Source organism: Eschrichtius robustus, chromosome 19, assembly GCF_028021215.1.
Source record: "Eschrichtius robustus isolate mEscRob2 chromosome 19, mEscRob2.pri, whole genome shotgun sequence".
NCBI classification, from domain to species: domain Eukaryota; kingdom Metazoa; phylum Chordata; class Mammalia; order Artiodactyla; family Eschrichtiidae; genus Eschrichtius; species Eschrichtius robustus.
In genome coordinates this window covers 17,804,811-17,828,573 of record NC_090842.1, presented here as the reverse complement: position 1 = coordinate 17,828,573, position 23,763 = coordinate 17,804,811, and the positions used below count along the sequence as shown (strand labels likewise).

The following is a 23,763-nucleotide window of genomic DNA, read 5'->3' as shown; positions in this document are numbered from 1 at the left end:
TTGACCTAGGCTTGGTTTCTGCCATGCTTACCATGGTTTACTCCATTCTATCTCAGGCATGCTTTAGAGGTAGAAGTTCTTCCATATCTTTACATTTACCGATATGTTATTCCCAAATAGTTCAGGATTCAGTGAGGTACAAAGTGAAAAATGGTAGCAGGGAAAGAAAGCCCTGGCAACAAAAGTGATGGAAACAGTCGCTAGGACAGAGTTGTAACTAGTCTTGATAATTACTTTCTATCACTTAATGCGATCTGTTCCCTTTTTGTTCTTTTTAATCATGTCTGAGTTTCACAGCATTGGTTATTTCCCACCAGTTTGCTACAAAAGTGTGCCACAGTATAGCACTAATGAAATCCGTTTAGTATTTATCTCAGAACAAAAGATCCCAAGTAGAAATTTCAGACAGAAAAAGACAAAGTTTGGAAATAATATACTGGCTTCAACAAAACTAGGGAAGAGGATATTGGTTTATACTTAAAGATGAAATAGTTGATTGTTTTCTTTCTAAGAAGGCCTCAAAAATCCAAGAAAATTTGATTTAAAACTAATGGTAGTTAAAGCATTTTAGTAACTGCTAGTTACTAAATATTAACATTTAGTATTTATGTGAGGAGGAGTTTGCTCATAGGGGGAGAAAAATGGCATACAGTAATTAAAATATTTGTGTGGGAAGGGAAGAAGGAAGTGTGTGTGTGTGTGTGTGTGTGTGTGTGTGTGTGTGTGTGAATAACCTTAAAGTTTTCGCCATCCTGAAAATACTGAGGTTTTGTTGTTTTTGTTTGGTTTTATGATCAATAATAAAGAACTTCAGAACTTTGAAGTGCTTAGCATCAGCACTATGAATCTTCATTTCTTAGTAATGAATGCTGATTATTAAAAATTTCCCTTTAATAAATTGCCAAATAAAACAGCTTTTAAGTGTTCTGTTTTAAAGCCTACACTAATTGGCTGTATTTGGCCACATTTAGGCAATCACTAACATACGTTTATTCTTTTAAGTATTTCCCCCTTGTACTGTATATATCATAGATAGCAGTCGCCCTCAGAAACTCTTAATTGAATAAATATATAATATGCAAATTTTATAGTGAGATCCAATGCTTTAGTTTCTGCCTTTATGATATAGCTAATTAAAGAATCTTCCCACAATTTCACTTTTTTATATTTTATAAAATGTGAGCATCTTTTTAGGTGTTCATGTGAGAGAATATGATTTCAGGAAAACTTGGTTATAGAAAATTTGCACTGTCTCATTATGATAAACTAATTGCTTTTGTGATTCATCCAGGGACTGTGGTTAAACATTTGAATAATCAGTGGTGTATAGTAATTGTAACAGCTAGAACAAGGCCCAGCATAATTTTTGTAAGTCAAGAGTAGAAATGGCAACTGCTACACCATTTTGTCTAAATATTTAAAAGTTATAGATAAAAATAACAAATAATTAAATAAAGTATATTCTATCCTCCTAATTTGACCAAAATACCTTCATAATAACCTGGAAGGCCAGATTCAAATTGAGGATTTTCAAACTGCTTGGAGGTCCAAACTGGGATATGACAACATGAAGAAAGAGGAATCCCCAGGCTGGCATCCTTCTTTTCCCTCTCCTGGCTCCATCCTCTACCTGGAGGGCCTTGATGCACTGGCCAGTGCTCGTAAACTCTGTTCACCCTATAGGCCTAAGATTTCACACATGGTCTATAGAGTAGTTGTGCAGAAAATTTTGGGATCTTGTATACTTGGTACACGGTCTAAAAGTAGGATTGAGGCAGGGGCTCAAGTGTACATAAACTGGCTGGCTCCGCATGCTCTGCCAGACACAAGCCCCTCTAAAGCCTTCTGAGTCTATACTGCCAAAAATACATTGCATGTACATGCTCTTAGGCACTTACTTTGCAGAGTCGTAAAACCTTTGTTTCATTGCCAGTTAGTCACTGAAGCATTGCTTAGCCATTAATTTGTTTTACTTCCATCTATTAAGACACAGAAATCTCCTTAGTTTTTGCAGTGACTCTGCATTAGTAATTGCTATAAGAAATGGAGGATAAAATATTTATTCATAATTTTTTGTTGCTCTAAAGACAAATGACTAAAACTTGTTTTAAAAGTAGAAATTTAAAAATTTTTCAAAGATTAGTTTCCATCTTTAAATCTGTAATTATTAGAATTAATGTTATGCTTTAAAATTGTCTATGGGGCTTCCCTGGTGGCGCAGTGGTTGGGAGTCTGCCTGCCAATGCAGGGGACACGGGTTCGAGCCCTGGTCTGGGAAGATCCCACATGCCGCGGAGCAACTAGGCCCGTGAGCCACAACTACTGAGCCTGCGCGTCTGGAGCCTGTGCTCCGCAACAAGAGCGGCCGCGATAGTGAGAGGCCCGCGCACCGCGTTGAAGAGTGGCCCCCGCTTGCCGCAACTAGAGAAAGCCCTCGCACAGAAACGCAGACCCAACACAGCCAAAAATAAATATAAATTAAATAAAATAAAAATTCAAAAAATAGGGCTTCCCTGGTGGCGCAGTGGTTGAGAGTCTGCCTGCCAATGCGGGGGACACGGGTTCGAGCCCTGGTCTGGGAGGATCCCACATGCCGCGGAGCAGCTGGGCCCGTGAGCCACAATTACTGAGCCTGCGCATCTGGAGCCTGTGCTCCGCAACAGGAGAGGCCGCGATAGTTAGAGGCCCGCGCACCGCGATGAAGAGTGGCCCCCACTTGCCACAACTGGAGAAAGCCCTCGCACAGAAACGAGGACCCAACACAGCCATAAATAAATAAATAAATTTTTTAAAAAAATTTTAAAAAAATAAAAAAAATTTAAAAAATAAAAATAAAAAAAATAAAAAATAAAAAAATATAAAATTGTCTATGGATTTCTTTTCTCATCAATTCTATTCAATTGATAATTTCATTCAATTGATAGTTCATTCAAATTATCATTTGTTGGACCTCATGTGCAGCACAGCATGCTTAGATAAATTTTTTAACTTCATTCTTAGGAGATGTGTACATTTTGTCTCTTTATTCACAGTCAACTATCTCTTTATATTCTCTATAACCATCATTTTGCATTGTCATGTTAAGAATAAATTGAAAATAAGTTGACTCAATTCCCATTTTGAATAAACTAGGGAATAAATAAAATAAATAAATAAAATTAATACAATGAAAAATAGAAATTAACATCTATTTAAATAAAATTATTAAACAGTCATTTTAAGTAAAAACCTGTTTATTTGGAATTTATTTAACTTTACCATTCAGAACTGATCTCTACTCTCACGCTCATTAAATTTAAAGTTTTCATAATAGATGTACTTGATATGTATAGATACAGTAGTGTAGTAATTCTCCATTAATAATATAGCAAAGATTATATTTTCCAGGGCTTGCTAAAAAGAATAATCATAATGTTATAGATTTTGTATATTCATCACAGTTTTTTAAAAAATTTAGCTCAAGTGACTCTGAATCAGTATTATTTTAAATAAATCATTTATGTAGGTAAATGGTGAATTTTTTTTTCATGCTAGTGTTACAGTATATTTGGTAAGTTTAAAAAATCTCATATCAGTCTTCTACTCATATCAATATGTGTACTGTTACAAGAAAGATTTTTTGAAGCTGCGGTTGTTTTTATTTTGTTTTAATAAGTAAGCATATGCTTCTGCCCACTGGGAGACTGGTGCATTTTAGAGCGTAGACTGGTGATTATGAAAACTCATCTGAACCTAGAATTTCTGCTAAACAAATAATTTAATAGTGCTTTGTGAGAAGATATTCCAGTTAAAGAATTTTAAGATACACGTTTTGTTAGGATAAGTTTAAATAAATACATTAATCCTTTTTGTTTGTCTTAATAGCAGCAGCTGCTGCTTTGAATGTAAACGTGAAGAAGGAAATATCTAGTCCGGCAAGACCTTGCTCTTTCGAAGAGGCCATGAAAGGTACCAAGTTAATTCTGCTCAAAAATTGTAAATTAGTGATGCTTTATTTTCTCTAGCAAACCTTACTATTTTATTTTCTCTTGTGTACTCAGAACACTTAGCAGGTTATCTTCCATATTGTAAAATAAATACTTGTTTGACTTTACTGAATGCAGAGATTTGCTTCCCAACTTGATATTTCCCTTCATTTACCATATAAACAACTTTTTTTTTTTTAACATATGTTGGAGTAGAGGAGTTTTTGTTTTGTTTTGTTTTTTATTCCCTAATATTAAAAATCTTAAAAGTATATATAGAGTACAATAATGTATATAAAATAGCTTTATAAAGCTTCTTGCTGCCAATAAGAGTAGTACTTGACATTGAGACTAAAGAGACCAAAATAGGAACTTGGCATTTGAAAAAGTTGCTTTAGGTTCTTTAGGTACCATTCTTTCTTCTGACACCATTATTTCCAAACAGAAAATGAAGATATCTTCAGGATGTTATAATATGTTTCTCAATTATGATGCTTTTGTGCCATTACATATGAAGATGTCAATTGCATAATGGCCATTGATTTATTCCTGTAATTCTAGTTTTTACTTATATTTTTCTGCCATGAAATTCATATGAGTTAAATTTTAAAATTTTGTATACTTATATTTTTAAGGGGCATAATATGCTTAATACGTTTTATCAAATACAGTGGATTTTTTTTCCTATTGTCATAGTAAAATTCAGCATTCATATATATATTCAGTTCAGTATAGCTTGCCATTATAATTTCTATCAACAGTTCCAAAATAGATTAATTAGGAATTATGCACAAGTAAGTGCATAATTATCTGATTTAACTACAGGAAAATTTACAAGTCTCTGCTAGGGATAACCATGGCTAATGTTTCTCAAACATATATTAAATGCTAGGCAGCATTCCACACTCTTTACCAGCATTAACTCATTTAATCTGCCAAAGTCTATGAGGTAGGAAATTTATGATTGTCATTTCACAGATGAGGAAATCAAGATTCCATAGAGGAATTTAAAAAGACAGGTCGAGCTTTAGTGTATAAGGTAACATCTAAGCAATAATAATTCAAACGGTGTTTATTAGATGAATAGTACCATAATTAATCAATCATTAGAGAAAGTCAGGGACATTTGTGGTCTGTCCTTTGCCAACTTTGATGTGTTCCTGCTTTTCTCCAAAAATTCCTTCATGCTTCTTTCATAGAGTATCAGGCTGGTGGGACACTAATGTAATCCAGTGTGAAATTTCTCATAGTGAAGGTTAAAAGGTTTTAAATGCTATGTTTAATTTTTGGTAATAAAATGATTTAGTCATTTGATCAAAATCTTACAAGCCTAATAAATGGGTAAGAAACACACATACACATATTATTTTTCACAATTCAGACCTTCTTATTTTGACAATTTTATCAACTGAAATCATGTAAAATAATTTTATGAAGATATAAAATTAAATTGAATACTAAACTATCTTATCAGTTAAAATTTTTCATTTGTCATTTTTAAATACAGTATCATTAATTGGAGATTCCTGATCACTTAAACCAACAATAACTTTCAACTAGGAATTTCCCTTGACAAATAGCTTATTTTTGTGATTCCTTGAAATCAGAGCTTTGGTATAATGCCCAGGTGCCCTCTGAGCGATTTAATTAGGTATGCTTTAATGATGAAGACTGAGCAACATGAATGACTTTTAAATTTGTGTTATGGCATAATCCTCCACATAACATTCTTTAAAATAGCCATCAATTACAGTAAGATTTAGAACTTGATACACAAATATGACATTATGGCCAGACATTGAAAGCTTTCGCTCTGCAACAAGTTTCTCATTCCTTGGGGAGGGTTTGCAGGGGGAGGTGGAGAGTAAGGGGGATAACTGCACAACTGCTCAGTGAGATATTAAGGCTAGTGGTAAAGCATCATGATTCATTTTTCAGTTTTACCCAACTGTGTATATATTAATACAAAAGTAATACAGATTAAATAAGATAAAGTGTACAGTGTAAACTATTGTTAACAGCTTCCAGAAAGTTTTCTATATCTATATACGTACAGGAAGATGTAAGTGAAAATTCTAGATCGATCATTCAAAAACTCTGTGATGCAGGTTTAGGACCCAGGGATAGAGTGTTGATGTGCAGTCTCTCAGTTTTAGCTTTGTAAAAAGTGGTTAATTGGATGAATGTGAAAAAATAGTTGCCAGCATATGTTTTTCTCTAACTGGTTGCAGTTATGTGAAAAGTTTTAGGAGCTTGTAGGAATCATAGAGATAATATAGTTCAATCTCATTTTACAGGTAAATAAACCAAAATTTAGAGAAGTTAAGTGATTTGCTCAAGGTCACACAGCTAATAACTGACAGAGGTTGCAACTTAGATTTCCCCCAAAACTCTATATTCTTTTTACTCTATTATTTCCATCCCTGATAAATCTTAATTCATATTTTAACCAAATGTATTTGTATATGACCTAAGTGCTGCTTGATGACAACAAACTTAGCGAAGATTGTTCTAAGTTTCCAAAATTGTTATTATTTGGCATGGATGGAAGGAGAACACTCTTTAAAAAATTATTTGGCATAAACTATAACAGTATTCTTCATAAATTCAAATTGATATTGGGATGGTTAAATATGTCTGTCTAATTTACTTTCTGGGGAATTCCCTGGTGGTCCAGTGGTTAGGACTCCACGCTTTCACTGCCGTGGGGCCGGGTTTGACTCGCTGGTCAGGGAACTAAGATCTCGCAGGCCATGCGGCATGGCCAAAATAAAAAATAATAATTTACTTTCTGGATTTTTTGAATTGGCTTAAAACTTCTCCCCCAACTTCTAGGTAGTACAGACTTTACTTGTTTGTATGTTTTTCCTCCTTCACTAAAATGTAACCTCCAGGTAGTAGGGCTTTATCCATCTTATTCATCACTGGATCCGCATAACCTAGAACAGTGCCTGGAACTTTGTAAGGGCTCAATAAATACATAGTGAAAATGTAGGAAGAAAAGATACTAAAAGCCATTTAGTATTATTTGCAAGTCTGTTAAGATACAGTTGTGGGTTCTGAGACAAGATAGTGTAGACTTAGCCCAGGTGGTGGTGTAAAGGTGACGGGACATCTGGATTCCTCAGTTTCCTTCTTTCTCCATTCCTGGATTGGAGGAAACACCTGAACATGTGGAATCCCAATGCTGGGCAGCCAGGACCAAATCCGTACCCCCTAACATTGGGTACCCTAGAGGTTGCAATCCTGCCCATCCACCACCTGCCAACCCTACCTTTCCTCCAGGCCCCTTTCCCACTCCCCCAGGATCACCCCAGGGGAATCCAGCTTTTCCCCCTGGTGGACCCTGTCATCCTGTGCCACAACCACGTATCCAGGATGCCAACCCTCAGGTCCTTACCCCCCTGCATACCCACCACCTTCCCCTGGCATGCATCCTGTGAATCCTTTGGCTCCTGGCATGGTAGGACCAGGAGTGGTGATCGACAAGAAGATGCAGAAGGAAATGAAGAAAGCTCACAAAAAGAAGCACAAACACCACAAACATGGCAAGCATTTCTCCTCCTCCTCCTCCTCTTCCAGCAGTGATTCTGACTGAATACAGGGCCTGGACCCTTCCCTCAAGTCCCTCCAGTTGTGCTCTCCCGTCAAGCTTCAGATGCCATCTTGTACTGGGGGAAATTAGCCCTTGAGTCTCTCCCCTCCCCACCCGTGCAGTCTGAGCCTCACTCTGCTTTTCAACCCTAACTGGCTAGGGAAAATGGGAAAAGAATTGCCATGGGCTAGCAAAGGCCGTATTCTCACTGCTTGGGTAGAACTTTTAGCTGATGAGTTTTACAAGAGTTTTACTTTTTGAAGATGGTGAAATTTGAGCAAAATGCTGAAGACAAGTCTAAGATCTGTAAAATGTGATTTTTTACTTCTTTTTGTAATACTTTTGATTGGGGAGATGCTGTGGAAATTTAATTATGGAAAACAAAAAACAAAAAAACAACCTGTACCTTTCTTGTAATTGTGGCATGCTTGGGTGATTTAGTGGCAAATAAACATTTCCCAGCAGGCCTTTTATTGATTGCACTTACTGCAAGGCTGCTGGGAAGTGGAGCCCATTTGGCTGATGAGCCCTGACTGCCATTTTGGAAACTAATCTCTACTCCTTAGCTCAGTATGCTCTCTCAGGTCCTCCTCTCATCTCCAACTCTCAGTCCGAATAGAGCTGTTTCTCCTGAGTGGGTGGTGGAGATAGTATAGACTCACTTTTCCCTGTTCCTCCTTTCTAAATCTACTTAATACCTTGGAAATATTCAGCAGTATAAAAGGACTTTGAAATATAGAAAGAAGGAATAGGACTGGCTGAAGACCTTAGAACTTACAGAACAACAGCAAGTGAGTTACCTGGTTTTCTTTTTATCTCCCATTTATCTGAATTGGGCAGCAGTTGCAACTCAGAACTGGCAACAGGCATAGACAAAATAATAAATCTATAAATAAGCATGAAAAGCCTGTTCTCTTTGGCCAAAAGATCAGGAAAGGGAAAGCCCAGTAGAGACTTAGTGGGATGACTCGTACCAAGTGACAGCAGCTGACCCATTAGCAGTGTTTGGGGGCCAACCCATCCCCTACCCAAACCTGCAATAGCAACAGCAGAATTTGGAAGGGTTAGCCTGCCCCATTCCCCACATCCGCCAACTAGTAATGGACTTGATCTGCCAACAGTGGAACCAGGAGGCCCAAAACACAGAACTCATATGTGCCAGCAGCAGCAGGTCAGTATGTCTGCAAGAGTGGCAAGGGCAGAACCCAGGGGGCCAACCCATCCTCCATCCCACAGCAGGCAGCAGCACACAGGCCCCCTCCACCTGCACTGGTGGTACCAGTAGGCCCTGTGTGTCTCTATCCTTCCCCCAACAGTGGAGAGAGACCTAGACCTGGCAGCACCTGGCCCTCCACCAGGGCCATAGTAAGATCCAGACCAAGTGTCTCCCAACCCTCCATCCAATGGCAGAAGGCAATCCAGGGAGAGAGGGGGAGGGGAGGGGGGACAGAGAGAGAGGGAGGGGGAGGGAGAGGGAGAGAATTATTCCCTAAATAAATTTGGGGCAAATATGCATATAGATCTGTTAAGCAGTAACTGTGTAGGTGATGCATTTGTTTGTCAATGGATATTTATATGCAGTTTCTAATTGAAATGTAATATAAACTTGTTTTTAGATACTGAAAATTTTTAGGCCAGAAATACTATTAATGAAAATATGTAACACTGTAAGATTAACCAAGTAGTCCACAACAAACTAAATTGACTACGATAAAGGAAAAGTAAAATTCATTCATTCATTTCTTCGTTCAACAAATATTTATTGATTACCTACTATGCATCAGTCAACAACAACAAAATCTCTGCCTTCATGGGACTCACATTCTAATAGAATTCAAAAGCAAGAATAGCAGTTGATATTACAGGATCAACGTAAGACAACACTAATGGTCTTTCAAATTGTCTTGTGGGGTGGGCCTGAATTACTTTTAAATGCCTGCCCTGTGCATGATCTGAAGCTTTGTCTCAGACAGAATTGGATTGTGAGTTGAATCATATTGGTATTGATAGTATCTAGGTGAAAATCGGTCCAGAGAACTCATGAGTAAATAATTCATTTCTTAGAGTAATAAAGCATAGAATATCGAAAGTTAAATGGGCACTTTTCCCTCCCCCAGTATAATCAATTTCCATAGGAATTGTTTCTAGCCAGCTGGCTGTGAGACAAGTTGAATAAAGACTAGAAGGTTTCAAATATTTTGAAATCAAAATATTTACAAAGATAACTATCCTGCTCATATACCGTATTCCATTTTAAAACCCTCTTTGTAGCCAGGATTTCTTCTCAGTATCAAATTAAGAAATCTATGTATAAAAATATCAAATCACTATGTTGTATACCTAAGGCTAATATAATATTGTATGTTAATTATAATTCAATAGAAAAAGAAGTTTAACAGCTGAGCCTTCTGGGGAATCTATATTTCTTTACACAGGGTCTCAAAGTAGTGGTAAACTTTTAGATCAGAATTTGGCTACGTGTTCAATTTAGAAGACTGCCATTAGTGATTATCAGTATGCTCCACTAAGTGCCAATGGCAGGCTTCAATAGACAAAAAAGAAGAAAGAGCATCAAGGGGGAAAAATAGTTATAATGAAGTGGTAGAACTTATCTATCTGCTATGTATTGCCTTTCCTTGGTTGTTAATCTATAACTACTTCTGAAAATGGAAGTAGATGGAAGTAGAAAAATACTTGCTGGTTTTGCTTTGGAAATTTAATTGGTAAACCTAAAATAGGACTTAAAATTTTTTCTTTTCAGAAGTTTAAGTACTATCTAAAAGAGAAATGTGTTCATGTGTCAACTTGGCAAATTCAAGTTTTCTAAGACATTAATTTAGAAAAGTGAAATCTGTTTGGTTAATTGGTGGCATCTTTTAATGAGAAGCTTGAGTTTTGTTGAGGAAAGAAATGTTCAGACAATTCTATGGCCTTTAAAAAGTTTGGCTTTATACTGCCAGGCAGCCAGATAGTAAGAGGAGAACATAACAGTTGTAATTGAGTAGCTTGAACCTCCTGGAGATTTCCAAGCTGTATCCTATAATATATGATGGTCATGTTAAGCAGTGTATTAATTCAGGGCACCTTGGAAGGGTGCTGGGGAGTATCACTTGATAACTGAAATGCTCAGTTGTTGATATTTAACTCATAGTCTCAGGCTCTTACCAGGAGTCCTCAGGGCACTGCTACTTAAAAAGAGGGAAGGCAGAGAATTCCCTGGTGGTCCAGTGGTTAGGACTCCGTGCTCTCACTGCCAAGGGGCCTGGGTTCAATCCCTGGTCAGGGAACTAAGATCCCACCTGCCGCGCAGCATGACCAAGAAAAAAAAAAAAAAGAGGGCACATTTTGATACACCAGTTTTGTATCTCATGCTACCATCATAGCATCAAAAAATAGAGTTTAAATCATGACTAATGTCAACACACAGTAGAATGAAATAGTTGATGATTTCAGTGATTTTAAACGTTTCTTTCTTTTTTTGATGTGTGTGCAGCAATGAAAACTGCTGGATGTAACTTAGATAAGGTAAATATTCTTCCTAATGCTCTGATCACTCCACTCATATCAAGCAGTGTGATTAAGAGTGAAGATGTTACTCCAATGGAAGTAACAGCAGAGAAAAGATCTTCCCCTATTTTTAAGGTGAGCTGCATTGACTAGTGCCCCACATGTTAACCTCAAATATAAAAATTGCTGTATTTTGAGTAGTTTGATTTCTTTTCCCCATATTTATGCTTTTTACTTCTCCTATTTCTTTTATATCTGTTTCTCTTCGGATTCACTTAATGAATTTTACTTTGCAGAGTAATGATTTTTATATTCAAATAAAATAGCCTGCAAAGCAACTTCCAATGTACATTTTTTTTAACATCTTTATTGGAGTATAATTGCTTTACAATGGTGTGTTAGTTTCTGCTGTATCACAAAGTGAATCAGCTATACGCCAATATACATTTTTGACAAGGGAGGAATTAATACATTAGCTAGACCTTTGTGATGTGTGGTATTAATGAAAGTACTGGTTTTAGCATTTTCAAAACTACAGACATTTTATTTCCTGTTCTCCACCAGTCTTTTCCTATAACTCCTTTTCCATTTTTCCTTTGTTCCCCCCTCCCAATAATGTTACCAGTGATCCACAAATGGAGATATTTTTAAATTGGCTATTAATTCATGAGCCATAGAATTATTGTGTTCTTACTCTCCAGCAGCTGATTATTCTTCTACTTCTACTTGTTTGACTATCTTTGCTTATAATACTTATTTAAAAATCCCGATGACAGTAAGACATAATGTTATCACTGAGAATCACAGTCTTACACCTGTTTTCCAAATAATAATATAGAGGGGAAAATGGGCCCTGCATATGTTTTTATAATAATAATAATTTTTGAAGTATCATATGAGCTCATTTAATATTTATATGTACATGTTATTTGGCGATTTTTATTTTTTAGACTACAAAGACAGTTGGATCCACTCAACAAACATTAGAAAATATCTCTAACATAGCAGGAAATGGGTCTTTTTCATCATCATCATCATCTTCCCACTTACCTTCTGAAAACGAAAAGCAACAACAGATTCAGCCCAAGGCATACAACCCAGAGACCCTGACAACTATCCAAACACAGGACATTTCACAGCCTGGTACCTTTCCAGCAGTTTCTGCTTCTAGTCAGCTGCCCAACAGTGATGCACTACTGCAGCAGGCTACACAGTTTCAGACAAGAGAAACTCAGTCTAGAGAGGTATTACAGTCAGATGGTACAGTGGTTAATTTGTCACACCTGACTGAGGCATCACAGCAACAGCAGCAGTCACCACTACAAGAACAAGCACAGACTTTACAGCAGCAGATTTCATCAAATATTTTCCCATCACCAAATAGTGTGAGTCAGCAGCTACAGAATACAATTCAACAGCTGCAGGCAGGAAGTTTTACAGGCAGTACTACTAGTGGCAGCAATGGAAATGTTGACTTGGTCCAACAAGTTTTAGAGGCACAACAACAGTTATCTTCAGTTTTATTTTCTGCTCCAGATGGTAATGAGAATGTTCAAGAACAGCTTAGTGCAGACATTTTTCAACAAGTCAGTCAAATTCAAAATAGCGTAAGCCCTGGAATGTTTTCCTCAACAGAGCCAGTAGTCCATACCAGACCAGATAATTTAATAGCTGGAAGAGCTGAAAGTGTTCACCCACAGAATGAAAACACATTATCTAATCAACAACAGCAACAACAGCAACAGCAAGTGATGGAATCATCAGCTGCAATGGTGATAGAGATGCAACAGAGTATCTGCCAGGCAGCTGCCCAGATTCAGTCAGAGCTATTTCCTTCAACTGCTTCAGCAAGTGGAAACCTTCAGCAGTCTCCAGTTTACCAGCAGACTTCTCATATGATGAGTGCGTTATCAGCCAATGAGGACATGCAAATGCAATGTGAATTGTTTTCTTCTCCTCCTGCAGTTTCTGGTAATGAAACTGCTACAACCACCACACAGCAGGTTGCAACTCCTGGCACTACCATGTTTCAGACATCAAGTTCAGCAGATGGAGAAGAAACTGGAGCACAAGCAAAACAGATTCAGAACAGTGTCTTTCAGACCATGGTCCAAATGCAACATAGTGGGGACAGTCAACCTCAAGTTAACCTTTTTTCATCTACGAAAAGTATGATAAGCGTTCAAAATAATGGTACCCAGCAGCAAGGTAATGGTTTATTCCAGCAAGGTAATGAGATGATGTCACTCCAATCAGGGAATTTTTTGCAGCAGTCTTCTCATTCACAGGCTCAACTCTTTCATCCTCAGAATCCTATTGCTGATGCTCAGAACCTTTCCCAGGAAACTCAAGGTTCTATTTTTCATAGTCCAAGTCCTATTGTCCACAGTCAGACTTCTACAACCTCCTCTGAACAAATGCAGCCTCCAATGTTTCACTCTCAAAATACCATGGCTGTGCTACAGGGATCTTCTGTTCCTCAAGACCAGCAGTCAGCCAACATATTTCTTTCCCAGAGTCCAATGAATAATCTTCAAACTAACACAGTAGCCCAAGAAGAACAGATTTCATTTTTTGCAGCTCAGAATTCAATTTCTCCACTTCAGTCAACATCAAACACTGAGCAGCAAGCTGCATTCCAACAGCAGGCTCCAATATCACACATCCAGACCCCTATGCTTTCCCAAGAACAGGCACAACCCTCCCAGCAAGGTCTATTTCAGCCTCAGGTTTCCCTGGGCTCCCTTCCTCCTAATCCAATGCCTCAAAACCAACAAGGAGCAATCTTCCAGTCACAGCACTCAATGGTCGCCATCCAGAGTAACTCTGCATCCCAGGAGCAGCAGCAGCAGCAGCAGCAGCAACAGCAGCAACAGCAGCAGCAACAGCAGAGCATTTTATTCAGCAATCAGAATACCATGGCTCCAATGGCATCTCAGAAGCAGCCACCACCAAACATGATATTCAACCCGAGTCAAAATCCAATGGCTAATCAAGAGCAGCAGAACCAGTCAATTTTTCATCAACAAAATAATATGGCCCCAATGAATCAAGAACAGCAGCCCATGCAATTTCAGAACCAGCCCACAGTTTCCTCACTTCAGAACCCAGGTCCTGCCCAGTCCGAATCATCACAGACCTCCTTGTTCCATAGCTCTCCTCAGATTCAGTTGGTCCAAGGGACACCCAGTTCTCAAGAGCAGCAAGTAACACTCTTCCTTTCTCCAGCATCCATGTCTGCATTGCAGAACAGTATAAACCAACAAGACATGCAACAGTCTCCCCTTTATTCCCCTCAGAACAACATGCCTGGAATCCAAGGAGCCACATCTTCACCTCAACCACAGGCTACTTTATTTCATAACACTACAGGAGGCACAATGAACCAACTACAAAATTCTCCTGGCTCTTCTCAGCAGACTTCAGGAATGTTCTTATTTGGCATTCAAAATAGTAAGAAACTCTTTCTAATTTCTCATTTCTTAAATGTTATTGGTCGAGATGGTCACATTATTATTACTAGAAGAAAGCACAACATAGTGGTTTTAAGAGCACAGATTGTAGTTAGACAGAATTGAGTTCAAATCCCAGCTATACCACTTACAGACTGAGACCTTAGACAGGATATTTGACCTGCATGAGCCTCAATTTCCACATCTAAAGTGGTGGTAATATTACATACTTGAAAAGGATATTGGAAGGATTAAATGTGGTAACATATATAAATGTATGTGTTTGCCATTTTAAGATATAAACTTGAAAGGAAAATGAAGTAAGAATGACAGAAAATTTTTCAGCCATTTAAAGTAAGTAGTTTCCAGTGAGGTAGAAAACCATGTTTCTTTAAATGTTTATATAGCAAGGAAATTATATAGGACTTATGGTGATAACTAAGCATTGTTGTATTTTTATACTGCTTAGAGGAAACCTAGGATGAATTCTACTACTGTTCAATGAAAACCTTTTTGGAGGTTGTCAGGTGCCTCGCTTTTAACTCTATAATGAGCAAACACAGTAATGAATTTACCCCAGCCACTAATAAATACCTTCTTATGAATCTTAACAGAAAATAACTAATCAGGTAGCTTCTCTATTTTAAATATCTCTGCAGACTGTAGTCAGCTTTTAACTTCTGGACCAGCTACATTGCCAGATCAGTTGATGGCCATAAGTCAGCCAGGCCAACCACAAAACGAGGGCCAGCCACCTGTGACAACACTTCTTTCTCAGCAAATGCCAGAGAATTCTCCACTGGCATCCTCTATAAACACCAATCAGAACATTGAAAAGATTGATTTGCTTGTTTCATTGCAAAACCAAGGGAACAACTTAACTGGCTCCTTTTAACTGGATATGTGAGTATTGCATTTTGGCTTCTTTCTTATTGAAAAGCATCAATAAATTTTATTATTCTTAGCAGATTTGAGTTAAGTAATAACACTGTTAGGACTCTGATCTTTTAAAATATGGCTTTCTCACAAGATGGTACTTTTTTACCCTAAATAAATTACTCTGAACGATAGCTTAGGTCATATTGTTAATACTGGGCATTCCTTCTGGCTCTAAGCTTCTTTTCCTTGGAATGACAGAACATCTGATGAATGTACTATATATCAGATATAATTATGTCTCATATCTCTATTCCTCAGGAAATAAATATTGAATCTGAAAAGTCTGACAGTATAAATATGATAAAGTATCATTTGTAGTACTTTAATATACTTTGGGATCATTCAGGGCTACGGGAACTTTGTAAAGGCTTTCCCTCCCTATTGAGTTATATTAAACTTCTTCTTTTTTTTAGAAATTCCATGAAGAAAATCCTGATTTCAAGATACCCTGAGATCTTGTGATTCCATGAGGATTATTGAACTGTTACTTTAAAAAGAAAACAAAATATGAAAAACTGTGATTGAATAAATGGATGGATTTTACTCTGACTGCAAAAGAGCACACCTATGCTGCCTATTGCAGTGATTAACCACCATTGTTAACATCTTTTTATTTTATATTCCTAATAACAGTGATGACTGAGAATCTATTTGAGTTTCCAGCTGACAGAATTAATTGTTGCTATTTTCCTAGGCATTATTTCTTTAAAAATACAGTTTAAATTGATAAGCTGGATCACTCAGTTATTATTGCTATTAGAAAATAATTCATGTTTCATGTTTACTTTTGTTCTTCATTCAGATTTTCTTTCCTGCATTTAGTCAAGTAGTGGCTTTTGAAAAAGGAAAGTTCAAATCATAACTTAGGCTGTGATTTTTCAATATAAAAAGCACAGCTATTGGCCAAAGTGAAGCAATCTTTATTCAGTTTTTAATAGAGAAACTGAAGGGGTAACATTCTGACAGGTAAGCTGTATTAAGAGCTCTACACAGATAAGAGGACTCTTTATCACAGACAACACACTTACAAACTGGGAACAGCTGGAATGCTATTGATTTTATTTTTCAGAGAGTTGTTAATTCTCTGTTTCTGTTAAGGGTTTTAGCCATAACTGTGCGTAGAAAAATATAAACATCTTGCTCTATTTAAAAATGAAGGGGATAATATATGGTAAATTATGTTCTGATATCCTCCTACAATAGTTAAAACTGACAGAGTAATTCAAGTCTGTTTTCTTCTTATCCCAGTCTTGAACTGGTATTCCCTTTTTATGTTCAGCGATACTATTCTTCTCCTCTTCTTCACTTTATTTTAGACAATTAGTAATATACTACTAGCTTTGTGATCCTGTAGTAACTTAAATGAAAAGACCACTTTGATCTGGGGTAACCCAGCAACTCCTGCAGCACAGGCCGGGGGGTATCCTTTCAGGAATGAAGGGAGCTGACTCCTGAGAAACAAGAAACCACGCATTTTTTTTCCATGAACGGTGCTGTTCTGAAGTCTTCAAATTTTTCCCTCTAATAGGAAACAGTATAAATGTTAATCTGAAAAAAAAAAGACAAACTAAAATTTCTTGAAACATCACTTCTCCCTGAGCTGCAGTGAGTGTAACTCACTTGTCACCTCAGTGCTTTACAGTTTGAAGTGGTCACTTATCTGATGGTTCCCACAAGCCTTAGGCTTTACAGGGTCATATCATTGACTTAATATGAAGAATTAATTTGTGTTACATCTATAGAGAGCAAAATAACACACTCCAGAACTTGCAGTTGTAGCATTAGTTATACAGATTTGGGTGTTCTCACCACCCATGGGATGCCTGCTTCTCTCTACAACCTGTTGTCTGGACACGTGCTTATGTCTTACTCTCCTTCTGGCATGTAGAAAGCTGTTAATACAGTTTAAGGCCAAATTGTGTGTGGCTTCTATATGTAGATAAGATGTTTTGGCATTCTTGTCCGTTTCATTTATTTTTTAAGTGTACAAAAAAATAGCCTGTTAATTGTTTGTTGAAGGCTACAATTCTGTTTTTTATTTTTATTTTTTCTATCCAATACATTTAGCTGAACTTTGTGGAATTGTGGTGTTGGTTTTGTTTATACAGTCAGATTTTTCCCCCTTTTTGTGATGGTCTTCCTTGGTTCTTTGTGCTCTTCTTTAATTTGTTTTTTCTCTTTGTTCTCATTTATTCTTCCCTCCACCCCCAACCCTTTCTTTCTCTCTCTGATTGAGAGGCATTGAATTATGTTTTCAGTAGTACAGGCTTCTTGCCGATATGAAGGGAACTTTTCAGAAAGAGACCTACTCTGGGTCATTTAATTTTGAATACAGTTTTCAATCGTTCAAGTTTTGGATGGTTTATATCTAATGTGTGTTTCATTTTTTTGGAAAGCTATATTTTGTATTTAGGAAATGGTATACTATTTTGCTATTTGTACTGAGTGAGTACATTGGCATAAATATAGAAATTTATATATATACATATATATAAACTATTCTTTTTTTGCCACACATTTTTGTGGTAAATTTGTGAGTTTGTCTGATGTTCTACCACAACGTGGCGTCTGATAAAAGTGAGGGGGGGTTTGTTATGTCTCTATTGAGTATTTAAGTATCTTTTGAAACAAATGACCTTTTCATCTGTGGCCATTCCGTCAGGCGGTTCCTTGATGTGATTAGTGGGCTAAAGGCAGCTCACTGTGTGTTCGCTGGATCTTTCACTCAGCAAAACGTTAGAGTAAGGAAACCCATCCAGGCAGTTGTGTCAAGTGGAGTTTCACAAGAATGAGCCATTCAGCCTTTGCTCACTATATATTTAATATTTTATTATTGTTGTTATTGTTATTATTAATTGGCTTTCTGTATTCTATGCCTTTTATTTATAAAGACACTAAAAAAAACCCCATGTTTGGAATTTTAATAACATTTTCCCCATCTTGTAATATCCAGAGCTACTTTATAAATTCTCTAAACCAAAAGCATTTTCCTCAATATATCTCTCTCTCCCCACCCCATCAGGAAAATTTACCCAGTATAGTTCAGGGTATGAGAAGGACCACACAATCCAGTGCTTCAGTTTTAAAATGTAAAACTCTTAACTGCAGAGGGTTGACTCATGTCAGTAAGCTTATCCACTGGTATAAAAATAAGAAGTAGAAATAAAATGCTGTAAGTTTATTTCTGAGTTTTCTGAATTCTTTCCCAAGAGATTATACAGGAGACTCAGGAAGTCTATTTGTTCATCAAGTTCCAGTTAGAAGGTTAACACTGCTGTATGGATAAAGTGGTGGCAAGAAGTCTGGCTTGGGTGCTGACTTCTGTTATTTAGCAAGAAGTTTATCATTGTAAAATGCTGATTGCCAATGCCAAGTCACCAGGGACCAATTTTCTGTTTTATAATATCTAAGTTTAGAACAGAACATACACCTGAACTGTAGTGGTTTGATTGGATGGAGGCAGAAAACCCAATTTTTATTTTCATAAGTTTTGTGGTTATTTGTACAAGGGCTGTGCTAAGATACCATATTCTTATTCAATAATGATGGATTTTTTTTTTTTTACATTGTTAAGTGTTCCTTACCCCTAAAAGGTCAATGTTAAGTATAGCATTCAGAACATACTATTTGGTTACAAAAAGTGTTCGTCTTCTTATTGAAGAGTTAGCTTAGTGGTCAGTGGTTGATACTTGTGCTAATAATGCAGTTTCAAGATTACTGTTACAAGTTCTATCTACATATAGGAGAGACTCCATGAGCCAACAGAGGCCTTGGAAACAACAATTTATTAAATTTGCTTACGGCAGAAGGACCTAAATAAACTATAAACCACATTTTATTCCTTTTTATTGTTACATTCAATTGTTCTTGCTTTTAGCAACTCACATTAATGCTTGGAGCTTACCTGTGTGTCTGCATGAGTGTGCGTGTGTGTGTGTGTGTGTGTGTGTGTGTTTTATTCCTTATTGTCATTCCATTATATATCCACACCAACATGGGAGAAAATAATTAGAAGTCATATTTTGCTTCTGAGCTTTATCATGTTACCTTACTCTAATTACAAATAGAGTATCATGTTGTTATCTAACCAATGCAAATCTGTTTTCGCCAGTCTCCCTAGAACAGGTATTTAAAGGGCTTTGTTTATTATAGAAGCAGTATTAATGAGGGACCTTCCTTCCTTTCTTTTTTTTGTAATACTATATATGCTGTAGTTGGGAATTTCATTATAGTGCATTTCTTGCCCATCAGAACCTCAGTTAATCTGCCGAGGAAAAATTGTGTCAAAGGGAATGAGAAAAGAAGTTATATTTGAGTCCCTCCAGAACTAAGATAATAATTCCTTTTGACCATTTAAGCCATTATAGATGCTTATTTTGGAAAAGTGAAATCTGTTTAGATGCATCAACAATTATAGACCAGAAATTAAATGCTTTAATAATCAAAATCTCAAATTCAGCATGGTTTATAAATATTCACTAGGAGTAATTTGAGAATGTTTCATCTTTCTGGTGAGAATTTCTGTTCTAGTATCTGTTTTCCAGTTGATTTTTTTCTAATTAATTGAAAATTATATGAGACCTTTTAGCTTTACTCTGCTTCATGACCACAGGCTTCATCCCTAACCAAGACAGCCACATTATATCTGCATGCCTTTGGTTATATGGAGAGCCTTAATGAGAGAGAGACTGTATATAGTTCATCAGCTTTAGAATCTCACAACATGTATTAAAAAAAGGTTTTCTTCTCTGCTTATTTGTGTCACTAGAGCTATATCATGAAGATAATGTTCATACTGTAGTAAATATCAGAATAATACCTAGAATATCATTTGTGAATTGTCCCAGTACTCTAATTACTTCTTTAATCCCCATTTGTTTTCGTGTCATTCTAGCCTCATTTATTAATAAAATACTATTTTTACTCCACTTTCTCTTTCAGGAAATTTTTTTTAATGAATATTTTATATCTAGATTAAATTTAGCTTATGGAAAAGTGCCTTTTTACCATGTTAGTGCCCCTTTCTTGTAATTTCATTTTTCATTGTTGCCAAAAACACATAGCAAATGACTTTAATAGTCTCAACTTTCATTTTTTCTATTTAGTCATTCTTTTCTCCATTCTTGATCACAATAGAAACAACTTCATAACTTTCTAACGCCCTTTGGCATAAGAGGAACAGAAAAGATACATAACTAGAATTGTTTCTTTGAAGGAGGCTAAGTAAAAGATCACAAAATTATACTATTTAGCCTTTATAGAAATTAGCTAAATTTGTCTTCATCTTGACCAACTAATAATAGGTCTTATCTGAATGCTATCGAAAATTTTACTATATGTGAGGCTATGTACACAAATGTGGATAGTTATATTTCAGAGAGGAAGTGTTTGAAGCACCTTCTCTGATCTTTATTATAAGATGGGTGAAAATAAATCACTAACACATAGTTTAGGTAAAGCTTAGTAAGGTCAATTTTTCTAACCATACGGAGTCAAATAATTCATTATAGTGTACTTCTTGTCCATCAGAACTTTAGAAATCTGCCTATGAAAAGTAGTGTCAAAGGAAATGAAGTTGTATCTGAGTCCCTCCAGAACTAAAATAATTCCTTGCAGCCAAATACAGTTGGATTGAGTATCCCTCTGTTTTTTGTTAATTTTGCCTATGTTCCAGCTCCTTACCATAGTGGTGGTGCCTGAAGAAAGAGCCATCAGCAACAAACAGGTCAGGAGAGTAGTAGCTTAGGGATAGAGCTGCTTTCCCCATGTGAGTATTTCCGTGACTGTTAGTGGCACTAAAGACTGCAAACCTTTATGCAATATTCTCAATACCCTAATGATATTATGCACTTTAATCATTCCAAAGAAGTCAGGAATGCTGTATAGTGATGATTCCTTCTTGATGAGTATATCTTAACTGTTTAGAATATTTATGTCCCTTTTTATTTTGGATAGCCAACTTGGTATGTTATGGGAATATTCTCTAAAATGTATAGTAGGACTTAAGACTTTGAAATGTAACTGACTATAAGGGGAAATTATTACACTTCAGAAAATCATTTTAGAAACATTAAAATGTTCAGCTTTCTAATTATATGTTTGAGAGTTAATTAAAACCAGCCCTCTTCCTATATTTTTTGTTTCATATTAATAGCATTATAGTATATAGTTTTCTACATATATAGGATGTATAAACCAATGGTTCTCAAAGTGTGGTCCTCAGCCCACCAGCCAACATCCGTATCACCTGGGAACTAGTTAAAAATGCAAAATCTTGGGCCTTATCCCAGACATAGTGAATCAGAAACTCTGGAGTGGGACTCAGCAATCTGTTTTTTAACAAGCCCTTCAGGTGATTCTGACACATGGTAAAGTTTGAGAACCACTGGTGTAAACTGTATACAGTAAGATCTAGAAAGGGCTTTTTTTCCCCACTCACACAGACACAGTTATACATTGTTTTTAATGTAAATTCAGTTTAACCTGGTTATCTATAATCATTTATTGGCAATGATAATTTATTCTCAGTACTGCCTATAGAAATACAGTATATTTTATGTACATACACAATTAGTCTAGTTATTGATAATTCAGTTAACTTAGTTTGGCATTTTCATACCACTTACTAAAAAGTTTACATTAAATGACTGATTTAAATATATAGGTGCAATGTTCTGTGTTTATTTTAACTATTATGACAGTTAAGTAGCTAATACAATTGACGGGTGCTAAAGTCTCCTGTTTATCCATAAAATGGATACATTGTGGGCAGTGATAATAAAAGCTTTCTTTTCATTGCCTCTTACTTTACCAGCAGACCACAATTTTGGCCCAGCTAGACCAACTCTCAGAACAAAATTATTTGTCATTCCTTATATTTACATTTGTATCTGAGCTATTAAACAACATAGCTAAACAGATCAACAAAGCACCTTATTTAATTTCTTTTTTTAATAGATAAATCTTCTTTTAAAATAGCTTGCTTTGTATGAGAATTGATGCACTAGAAATATAACTATCCTTGTAACTTATGCTTCAGACAAGATGTTAAACAAGACACTGTATTATTTAATTTGAGCATTTCTCCCTTCCCAGTTACATGCATCCTGTTAAATGTAAACTAACCATAAGATGAGTAGATTTATTCATTCATTTTAATCTCCCTGTATAATTCAGTACCTCCATAATTGTTGGTGTTTACAAATCACCAATTAATAAACTCATGTAAGAATAGTGAACATTTCAAAATGAAAATAATTGTATACTCACCTTATGAAAATCACCACTGCTGTCTTTGCTTAAAACTAGCGGTGGAAATACAAGTGGCTTACTCTGCAAACTTTGGTGCTGGAAATACATAGGCAAGCTGTTGGGAGATGCTCTAGCTACATTCCTCCTTTCTTGTTACCCTTCCCCTCTTCCCCACTTTATTGCATACTGTATTTGTATATCCAAAGCATTATACCGTACCACAATTCTGTTCAACTCCGACTTGTAATATTTCCTTTAAAGGCTCTGTGTTTAACCGTATCACCCTGTTTTGTTTTTTGTTTTTTCCAGAAGTAACTTGCCTGATTTGAAATAGTTTGTATCATTATTATTATTATTTTAGCTAACGAACCTCAGGACAGTGCACGCGCGCGCACACACACACACACACACACACACACACACACACACACACACATCTCAGATGTTTGAGAGTGGCTTTGGAATCAGACTGTGTCCAATAAAGAACTGTCCTGCATGGAAGTGTTTATGACTTTCATAGCGACAAACTGATTCCAGTGATACTGAGCTAATTTCCTTCGATCTAATGAATGTATCTGCTCACCTTGTTCCCTTACACTGAATTGATAAGCTCCAAGTATTTATTACTTTTTTTTGACAATTTTTACTGTTTCATTTCTTTTACTTAGTCTTTTAATGAATATACTACAGTTATGTTATTAACCTGTTCTCAAGTGGTTTAGCTACCATTCTGCCATTTAATTTTTTAATTTAATTTTATTTGCTTGAGCACACTGATCAACCACTGAACTGCCTTCTTCCATTGTCCTGCAATGATGTAAGTAAGGGTTACATTTTTGTGTATATGGCTTTTATAGTTGGGATTTCAGAGCACTGACACCAGATATTTTCAGTTTATTCTTTGAGGGAATTTCATTTGCATCTATGTTTTTAGCTATCTGTGATAACTTGTTAAATATTAAAAAGATATTTTGCTTCTATTGGAACATTTGTATACTTGCAACTATATTTCTGTAAACAGCTGCAGTCAAAAATAAAACATTGAAAGTTTTCA

The 23,763-nt window shown here is 36.2% G+C and overlaps 1 protein-coding gene and 1 pseudogene across 6 annotated transcripts in view; both read left to right on the top strand.

The window, feature by feature from the left end:
• The window catches only part of NFAT5 (nuclear factor of activated T cells 5), a 134,048-nt gene extending 110,285 nt beyond the window's left edge, over nucleotides 1-23,763 (top strand). For 4 of the 6 annotated variants that reach the window (XM_068529405.1, XM_068529403.1, XM_068529401.1 and 1 more), the window contains 5 exons: nucleotides 3,865-3,948; nucleotides 11,054-11,202; nucleotides 12,018-14,520; nucleotides 15,179-15,422; nucleotides 15,872-23,763. In XM_068529405.1, the coding sequence (XP_068385506.1) occupies nucleotides 3,865-3,948; nucleotides 11,054-11,202; nucleotides 12,018-14,520; nucleotides 15,179-15,414 (2,972 nt within the window). In that variant the 3' untranslated portion in view covers nucleotides 15,415-15,422; nucleotides 15,872-23,763. The remainder of the gene's footprint in view (nucleotides 1-3,864; nucleotides 3,949-11,053; nucleotides 11,203-12,017; nucleotides 14,521-15,178; nucleotides 15,423-15,871) is intronic. The other 2 variants (XM_068529404.1, XM_068529402.1) reach the window with 1 other exon arrangement.
• On the top strand, nucleotides 7,137-7,598 carry LOC137753823 (proline-rich protein 13 pseudogene; annotated as a pseudogene).